Source organism: Alosa pseudoharengus, unplaced genomic scaffold (assembly GCF_046254945.1).
Source record: "Alosa pseudoharengus isolate Yale_2024_CS ecotype anadromous, Long Island Sound unplaced genomic scaffold, YU_APseudo_1.1 YU_APseudo_1.1_scf_21, whole genome shotgun sequence".
NCBI classification, from domain to species: domain Eukaryota; kingdom Metazoa; phylum Chordata; class Actinopteri; order Clupeiformes; family Clupeidae; genus Alosa; species Alosa pseudoharengus.
In genome coordinates, this window is record NW_027468674.1 from 31,877,812 (window position 1) to 31,887,811 (window position 10,000).

The window sequence follows — 10,000 nt, forward strand, 5'->3', positions numbered from 1 at the left end:
CCAGTGCCTGAGGCTACAGTACATGTTTCAAATACAATTCTATCTCAACTTTCAGCGTTAAAGTTATCACACGTAATTTGATACCTTTGTTACCACAACTTCAGTTACCACAGAATACCACACCAACTCTGACTGAATAAAGCTGGAGAATAGTTTGATGGTCATGAGTGAAAACAGAGGTTTAACGTGTAATGTTCATGCTCATGATTCTAAAAGGACTATGCACAGCACTCTTCTCTCAACAGTACTACCACTTCTCTCAAAGTACATGAAGACAATTCTCAGAGAGACACGCGTTACTGGTACAGCTCATTTCCCCTCAGCTAATGGTCATGTGGGCCTTACTGTCCTTACCGAGACTCCCTCGGCCTCACAGTAGACCTGCAGTGGACTCACTCCCTCACTGAAGTAGATGTTATGGAAGTTTATGGCAGGAGACCTCCTCTCTCTCTCCTGCAGAGGGAACAAAGCTGTGTCACCAACTCTGCTGCAGTGCCCAGAGATCTAATCCATAATGAATAGCTCCCATGCCCACGGCCACGTTCCTCAGAGACATCAGAGGCAGATAGCATATGATAAAGAGATGTCCATTTAGAATTCTAACTAAATGTTAAACTGAACTGGGTATGGCATGAAAGCTTTTAAAGTGGCAATTTATTACAAATAATTCTGAAAAAAGAAGACAGAGAAATGACTGAGAGCTAGCACTTACCTCAAGTTCAAGAATACGGAACTCTAAAAGTTCATTTTGGTCTTTAATGTCCTGAATCTCATTTTTCAAACGATGCTCCTCTGATTCCATTTGCTTTATCTGTGAAATAATAATAGAGCACTCAAAACTTCAAAATGGTATTCACTGAATTAAAGCAGGTGTCAGTGCTCACGCTTGTAGAATTTACCTTTTCGACAAGGACTTGATTTCTTTGATACAGCGCCTGCTTCTCCTCAATCCATTTCATATCCTTCAAAAGAACAAAAACAAAGAATATAAAACACACAGGCATCTGTTCGTCAGGCTCAGCCAAGTGACTGCAGCTGGAAAGACAGAGTAGAATACTGAGCAGAGCTCTACTCCAGAGCCCCAAAATAGGTCACTACGGCTTTGAAGTGGAACTCCCAGGGGTGGCCCAGACGTGGGCCAAGGGGTGTGCGGTGGGCGTGGGAGCCGTGTGAAAATACACGGGCAGGACACCTGGATTGGTCCAGTTACAACTTAGCGCTTGGGTCGGGATGGCGGGTCGGGTCAGCAATGGCAGTGTAAGTGTTGGTCCTGTGGAGTTAATGACATTGTTCTCCCGCTCATGCCCTGCTAAGCATTGTGCAGGCCAATTGTCTCTTCGAGAATTGCCCCCGTTGAGTCAGAGGAACTCTCTGGTCTCCCCGAAGATGCGCCCGACGCCTCCCAAAGCAATTTGGAGCAGGCAGGGCCTCTGCCCACTGCAGTTCAAATGAAATGTGATATATCATACAGTTCCTGCAGGAGCCTAATTCATTCTGTGGAGCCCAGGCTCTCAGCGCCTTGGTTACAACTCTGGGCAGGGCAGGGATAAGGATGAGGGAGGAAGACGGCACTTCTGTACAGCAGTTCTAACGCTCCGCTATTACCGGCAGAGCAGCTAATGAGACTATCAGGGCCCGTAATAGGCAATCTAGCTATGAGCGCATGGGCCCATTTGATACCAAGCAGCAGATGGTGTTTGGTCACACAGTTGTTAATTCCTAGCGTAAAAAAGTGTGAGTGTCCTCTGTATGGAATGCACTCTAAGTACTTTTTAATTTTAATGGAGTTCTTCAATGGCATCAAACTTTCTTGGATATCACATGCAAAGTGATTAATTCAACTTAAAAGCATTCATATCAGCTTGCTGCTGCAATAGTTATTGAGCACTTCTTACCTGGCCTTGCTGACTTAAAACACACTCAAGGTCTTGGACCCTGGTTTGATAGCGGATGAGTTCAGTTTGCATTTGTTCTCGTGTCTGAAAGGAAAGTAGACAGTCTTTCATTACATAAACAGAGAGAATGAGATAATTGTACAGGCCAGATCCACCTTTTGCATAAATGCACTCATGGATTGACATCCTTATCAACAGCAGATGCTTTGATTGAAGGCTCATTATTATAAATTTTACAGACATTTATTACAGTCAGATTATTAGATTTCACTCGTCACACATTTTATGATATAATAAAGATGACATGATTCATAACTGTAAAATGCTAATTGCCTGAGCAATCAGAGTTTACAAGACATTATATTTAACCCTGTTGTGTTGTTAATTTTGCACAATGCTCCAGACAGTGTGGACAATGATGTGCTGTGTGTTTGTACCTTGACTTCCTTCTCAGCATCAAAGGTGCCCCCGACCTGCTCCTGGAGAAGAGCATAGGCCCGCTGCAGTGCCTGGTACTCCATAGTCAACTGACGAAACCTCAGCTCTGTCTCCTCTCTTATCATGCCCTGTACACACACACACACACACACACACACACACACACACACACACACACACACACACACACACACACACACACACACACATACACACAAAAACACAAACACACACACATATATACGCTTTAAGAATATATCAGACCATATCTCCCCAGGGGGTGGTATAGATATCGAGGGTTTTGATCTGAAAATGTCACTGAACATATCTGTCCGAAATGTCAGCTTGTTTGTGTGGACCTCCCCTCGCATGTTCCCCGGCAACCCCTGACCCTCAGACAGGTCACCCCTGACGTGGACGCCCCTCACCTCCTCCAGGTCATCGTCTGGTGTGCAGGGCGTGCGGTCAGTGTGGTAGGAGATGGATGAGCCGTCCGAGTCCAGAGACGCCTCTTCATCATATCCGAAGAACGTCTCTATCACTGGCTGCTGGGGGCACAAAATAGCTGCACACTTGAGCACTTCATCAACAGCACGTGATAGTCTAACGGTGTGCCTGCTTTCAGACTGAGAGAGCCTATGATCCAGTATCTTAATCCGACCATTATTCTTAATCCTAATCTTAATGGTAATATTAATCACATTATCTATTTCAATCTTAATGAATAATGAGTTGCCCAAATGAGTGCCTTTTATCGTTATGGAGCATATGCAATTACAGTATTTAAACTTTTCATCTCTTTAATATACTGTTAAATAAATGTTGTGCAATCATGTTACATTATACACAACAAAAATGCATAAAGAACTCTCCCACTTTTAATAAACATTTGCTGCACTCTTGAACTGAACACACATTCACTATCAAAGAGAAAAGTGATACACACACACACACACATACACACACACACACACAAACACACACTCACACACTCACGCATGCACGCAAGCACACACACACACACACACACACAAATGCATGTTGGACCTTGCACCTTGCAGGGCTTGATGGACTTCTTCCGTCGAGCTGAATTTTGTCTTCTGTACCTCAGCAGCATGTCTCTCTCCTGAGGCCAGGCAGAGATGAGCTCACTGAGTTTAGCACACATGCACTCCTTCACTCCTGCCAGCCCCTCCCCCAGACTGAGTAACACTCACACTTCTCCACATACACAACCTACATATTTAAACAGTATGCAATACAATTCATTTCTAGCAGTTTGGAATTGTGTCTACCACATAAGCAGGTAACATGCCTGCAAGCATCCTGCTTACAACACAGGAGAGGAAAAATGTATCTAAAATACGGAGACACTGTACATCTGTACATTGAATAACACACAGGCCATAATAGAGGCATATCTGACAGGTGAGCTGCCGCAAACACTTAAAATTCTCTATGTTCGCAGTTCAAGTAAATGAGTGAAACACAGTACTTTGAGACCGATTAACAGGAGGATGAATATGAGGATAACTTACTATGACAGTTTTCACGTATCCTGCAGTTTCCAGGGCCTATAAAAAACACACTGGGTCACCAATAATGGAAATCTCTTCGCCGCTAATGCCGCATTTAACAGCCAAGGCGTGAGTGCTCCCGTCTGCACTAAAAGGCTAGTATGGTTTAATGGAGTCTCACTACTGAAGTAGAAAGCTGTTACTGTCGCTAATCACACACATGCTGATGGGTAAGTATATCTTTGTGTGCAATAGCACTGGGCAACTATGAGTATCTATACTGTAATTTATACTGTACGTGAGCCTTGGTCATGGTTAATCACAATGATTAGGTGAAGTCTGAGTTTGGTACCTAAGGGTTTCTGATGGTGTTTGCTATGTACTGTAAGTGGTTCTGTGTGCCTCTGCACATGCTTCAGAGAGGGAGGCTGAGCTGAGCAGTGGGAGGTGTTGTCATGGCAATCACTTGGATAAATCATCAGTAATGTTAGATGTGTGTGGGGGAGGGGCATTTGTGTGTAAAGCTCATATTCAGCACACACAGGTACTTGTTGTATGGTGAGTGTGTGTGTGTGTGTGTGTGTGTGTGTGTGTGCGTGCGTGCGTGCGTGCGTGCATGCGTGCGTGCGTGCGTGCGTGCGTGTGTGTGTGTGCGTGCGTGCGTGTGTGTATGTGTGTGTGCGTCCATGACCATGGCATTACCTTGGACGTGTGGTCAATGACATCGTTATATGCATGCTCTGTGTGTGTGTGGTGTGTGTGTGTATGTGTTTGTATGTGTGTGTGTGTGTACTGTATGTGTGTGTGTGTGTGTGTGTGTGTGTGTGTGTGTGTGTGTGTGTGTGTGTGTGTTCGTGTGTATGTGTGTATGTATGTGTGTGTGTGTGTGCGTGTGTATGTGTTGGTCTTATGATGCATGTGCGTGTATGTTGAGACATCACTGAGGCCCTACCTTGGACAGGTCATCTATGATGTTCTGCTGCTCCAGCACCTGCAGCCGGAGGAACTCGATCTCCCTCTCCTCCTGACTCTGGTCCAGATCATTGAGGGAGCTGGGCCTGCGGATGGTCCCTGCCTTCTCCCTCTGCACACACACATATAGTGTCTCAATGCCACGAGCAGTCAACATACTCCCTCTACATGAGTAAAGCATCATATCTATGAAATGGATAGGAACCTTTTGCACATACACACACTGAATTCGCAAAGACATATAATGCACATTTACCAACACTTATACATCATGTCAGAAGACATCATAGATGAACAGAATATGACACACTCCGCACATGTGTGAAAATGCATTTTATAGTAGAGTAAAGCTATTTAAAGCCTAAGTGAGAATAATGAATGACATGAGAATGAGAGAACAGCAGGTGTGTCGTATTCTCCCGTAATTAGAACTCCAGGTCAGGGTGTACATGTTCTGATACAGAAGCGGACATATGGTGGGTCACTAGTGGGGTTTAGGTGTGAGATCGCGTTTGATTCATCTACAGTTTAGTCACACACATGCACATCACTACAAGATTCCCTGCATGCATGTTTACATTTCAGATTTCACTGTCATCTTTGTGTGAAGGGCCCTTCCTCACTCTGTTCAAATGAGGAATATGAGGAATTTGGGGGTGTGTGTCACAGGGTATCCTAACTGCTTCAGAGCGAGCGACTGTTGTGTAGCATAGAGTGCTCTCTGTCCATACTGAATCTGTTAGATACTGTAGGCTCTTCTATTGCATCACATTTCTCTTTCAAAATAGCAGAGCAGTGTGAGCGACAGACAGGGAATAGAGACGGTTGGGTAGCATGCAGTTATGACATTTCAACTGAAAACAACGCAATTACAATGATTTGATCGCTAACGCTAGCTCACATCGAGTTTAGTTCGTATATGGTGTTGGCAAGGTGTGTGTGTGTGTGTGTGTGTGTGTGTGTGTGTGTGTGTGTGTGTGTGTGTGTGTGTGTGTGTGTGTGTGTGTGTGCGTGTGTGTGTGTATGTGTATGTGTGAGTGAGTGTGTGTGTGCATGCATGTAATTACACGTTATGTGTGCTTGTGTGTGTATGTACATGTGATTGATTGACAACCTTGTGTGTTCCATGACCATGGCATTATCTTGGATGTGTGGTCAATGACATCACTATATGCACATGAGTGAGTGAGTGAGTGAGTGAGTGAGTGAGTGAGTGAGTGAGTGTGTGTGTGTGAGAGTGAGTGTGAGTGTGTGTGAGTGTGTGTGTGTGTGTGTGTGTGTGAGAGTGTGTGTGGGTTCATGGTTTACCATCTCAATGTTCTCCTGTGTGACAAAGCGCAGCTTATTCTCCATCCGTCTGAAGGCGTGGGCCAGCTCCTCATTCTTACGGCTCAGTCGCTTGTTCTTATCCAATAGAGGCATAAACTGGCTCTCAGCTTCCCGCAGGCGCTTCAGCTGCGCGCACACACACACACACACACACACACACACACACACACACACACACACACACACACACACACACACACACACACACACACACAGACATACAACATTGTATCATTTCATCCCACTTTACATAAACAACATTCATTATATGTTTAGCGAGAGGGAGGGAGAGGGAGAGAGAGAGAGGAAGGGAGAGAGAGAGAGAGAGAGAGAGAGAGAGAGAGAGAGAGAGAGAGCAAGCTTGTTGAGATGTGCGTCTTCCTCCAGGCACAGACGGCCGTGTGTAAATCTGTGGCTGGGTGTGGAAGGATTAGAGGCCCTTCTCACTCCATATCCACATACACTCACTCTCTCTCTCTCTCACACACACACACACACACACACACACACACACACACATCCTTACATACAGATTGAGCTGTCCGTCAGCTGAGCGGCCACGTCAGACAGAGTGGGGCTCATCCCCCATGATCCTCGGGGGCAAATCCTGACATCTTTTATGCAGGAATCAGACATGCGGCTTTCAGTCGCCGGACACAATGCCCGTCTGACGCCCACTGTCACCAGCTTACTACGCTTACTGGGGGAAGGACGGTCCTGTGGCTCTCTGGGACTGAGAGCAAAAGCAGCTCCACACAAACACTCAGAGAGAGCCTCTGTCTCCGTCTGAAAGCTGCTTGTCAGGGAAGGCCGGGGATCACTGTCTGGGGGGGGTAGCAGTGCATTTTCAGATGCGCCGTAATCAGAGTTGAGTGCTATGCTGAATGTTGTTCTCTATTCAACAATGTCTGTGCCTGATTGAGTTTGCGTTTGTGTAACCAGATAAGAGGACAAACAAAACCCTGGAATTATTTCTAGGCATCCGGCACCAGAAAAATCTCAGTCATCTCAGGAGAAATACAGTTGCAATTGGTTTTGCTCTTACTGCATGAATCAAATTCATGAATGTTATTTACTGTACAGAGTTATCTCAGGGTGGATAAGATCCCAGTGTCTCCTTCTGAGGAGAGTGGCATGGGTATTACGGTAATATGCACCAGCAGATTAGTTCATCCTTAGAACATCTGGCTGATAAAAGCTTGTGTAACCAAGCAGGCCCCTCCCGTGGCAGACCGTTTGTAGGAGGTGCAGTGGAGCAGAACCGCCAGCAGGGGGCCAGTGGTCAGGCACAGAGGGGCTTCCAGCCTGGACTCGTCTCAACTCATCCAATCTCTTACACCACTACTCATTACTAAAGGTTTAAGTCTCTGATTGAAATCTGCAATGCACTGGTCAAAGAGTAGGCCACCTTTAGAAAATGTTAAATGCAATACTTATAATTACCTTTCAATGAACTATTTATAAGTACCAAAACTGTATTGTAACAGAATCACTGTGGATCACAACATCGATTTTTTGCCATTGGCCTGGGGGAGCGGGAAACACAGTCATCTATCAGTGTCACAGACCCTTAAAGAACGGAATCTTTTCCATTGCCCATAATGCTTAGGGTGACAGAATGTGCCCGTTAAGGCATGATGGGATTGCGGTGGACCTCAAGAGAGGTCAGCCAACCTGCGAGGGGACCTGCGAGTGTATTTTCATTACATAGAGCTGTCAGTGAAGCGGACACGCATGGGTGCCTGCAGAACAAACACATGCAATAGCTGTTTCGGGTCCACTGCCAACGCCTATCTGGACAAATAAAAGAATGCTGGTCAGTAGTATTGAGTGTGAGTGTAAGTGGACAAACACTGACAAACAGAACCACAACGTCATTTGGCACCAGATTGACCTCCAGAGGACGAAGGCTTCACTGGAGCTCCATTAAATAGATGTGACTGACATCAACCTTGCTGCTGTCTACTCTGCACCCACAGCTCCACAGAGTCTGTTGCCCTTACAGTCTGAGATCATCCTTCTTTGTATTCTGTTCTTGTCTGACAGAGTGTGAGGGTTCAGTGAGTTCTCCATGCCGATCTCCACCATGTACACATACACATCTTACATTCGGAAGCCTCTAGCGTGGTAAGTAACCCAAAAAGCTTAGCAAAAAAAAAGTAACCTCAAAAGCTTAGCAACACAGTTTGCATACAACTTTCACAGCATGCCAGGGTCCCTTCAGGCTGATCAGGCGTGGATTCTCTTTCCCTCTGTAAACTAGCAAACCATGACTTTGAGTTCAAGTTCAAAAACAAAAAAACTTTCCCACTAGCCTCTATGCCACTGCTTTCACACGCAGCTGAAGGAATGGAAGCTGCTGATGTAAACAGCTGGTAGGCTACATAAGAAACATATTTATGAGGAAATACAAAAGTGTCCAAAATACACTCATGTAGATAGAGTTGTGCGCAGCACTGTGCACAGAGAAACAAGGGAAACGGTCTCCCTCTGCACACACAAAAGTGATCCATCTTTGAAATCATCTGTCACTCGTCCATCAACTTCAACAAAAGGCATGCAAATATTTCAGAGTAGAAGACATGGCGTTGAACACTCGAGTCCTGTGTGCTAATCCTCTATGGTGTGATGGAGAGTTGTGGTCATTACTCACCAGCTCGTTGCGCTCCTCGGACAGCAGGGCATTACGGTCCTCCAGCTTGCGTATGATGGCACTCAGCTCGGCGATCTTCAGCTGGAATCGGCGGGCGTCCTTCTCGTCCAACTGCTGTCCCTTGGAAAAGAAACCCACTGCAGTTTAACCGGATCCTGAGAGGAGCTCAAGACCACCACTATCCCAGGAGCCCGTCGACAGGAGGAGCAAAACACCACAGAAAGCACAACCAGCACAATTTTCCTGCTTTGAAATGAGAATGTTCCGACCAGCTATAGGTTATTTTTTTGCCTACCGTAAGCTTCAAATACCTGATTGTGTTTTAAATGGAGATGCCGCAGGCAGGAATGTGTGTGCATGCAGGTTGTGTGTGTGTGTGTGTGTGTGCGTGTGTGCGTGTGTGCGTGTGTGCGTGCGTGCGTGCGTGTGTGCATTCCTATAGGGACTTTTATGTTTGGTATTCTCTCTGCATGATTGGTGTTTTGTACAACTGGTGGAGTTGAAGTAGCCCCATAAGTGCAGTAGAGTGCATGCCTAGTCTATATAACTTCATGTAGATCAACATACTATACAATTTATGTCTACAGGATAGCAGAGTGAAATACCATCATACGGTGGTGATGACTGCAACAGTGCATATTCCTGCCATACCCAGTTCATTTATTCAAGCAGACATTCCAGACATTCCAGAATTAAATGATAAATGTCATAGCGTAAACATGGATATGCCTAAATGAAAAACAACTAAATAACGTGCTTTATAAAAGTCATTTGACAACACGAGTCCTTACTCGAGTTGGTGCAGGAGACATAACGATAATAACGATTGTTTATGGTTTATATATTTGCTAGTTCTTTGTCATTAAGGTCTTATGTGGGGCTGAAGGAATCTGGAAGGAGATACATAAGGATTACATGACACCATTAGTAGCTTTAAAGAGCCAGAGGAGAAGAAAATATTTTAGGGGTGCAAAATTTGCAATGTTTAATTAGTTACATGAGTCAGCAAAATTGCACCAAGCAGAGAAGAAGCTTTGGCCCTCAGTCATAAGACATTCAGCTGAACTCCACAGGGAACATGAAAGGCTCTTACGATGCTGTATGATCAAGACTGAGATAGGAGTACAGTTCCCCGTGGGTTCTGCGATGCAGTGTGGAACCGAGACAAACACATATCTCTCAGAGAACGGGGACAA

The 10,000-nt window shown here is 45.3% G+C and overlaps 1 protein-coding gene across 1 annotated transcript in view; it reads right to left on the reverse strand.

The window, feature by feature from the left end:
• The window catches only part of jakmip3 (Janus kinase and microtubule interacting protein 3), a 33,418-nt gene that overhangs the window by 2,958 nt on the left and 20,460 nt on the right, over nt 1–10,000 (reverse strand). The window contains exons 6-16 of the mRNA XM_076298644.1: nt 8,805–8,924; nt 6,131–6,277; nt 4,803–4,934; nt 3,872–3,907; nt 3,388–3,459; nt 2,762–2,881; nt 2,333–2,461; nt 1,896–1,979; nt 900–962; nt 713–811; nt 355–453 (exon numbers count right to left, since the gene is read on the reverse strand). Of these exons, the coding sequence (XP_076154759.1) occupies nt 355–453; nt 713–811; nt 900–962; nt 1,896–1,979; nt 2,333–2,461; nt 2,762–2,881; nt 3,388–3,459; nt 3,872–3,907; nt 4,803–4,934; nt 6,131–6,277; nt 8,805–8,924 (1,101 nt within the window). The remainder of the gene's footprint in view (nt 1–354; nt 454–712; nt 812–899; nt 963–1,895; nt 1,980–2,332; nt 2,462–2,761; nt 2,882–3,387; nt 3,460–3,871; nt 3,908–4,802; nt 4,935–6,130; nt 6,278–8,804; nt 8,925–10,000) is intronic.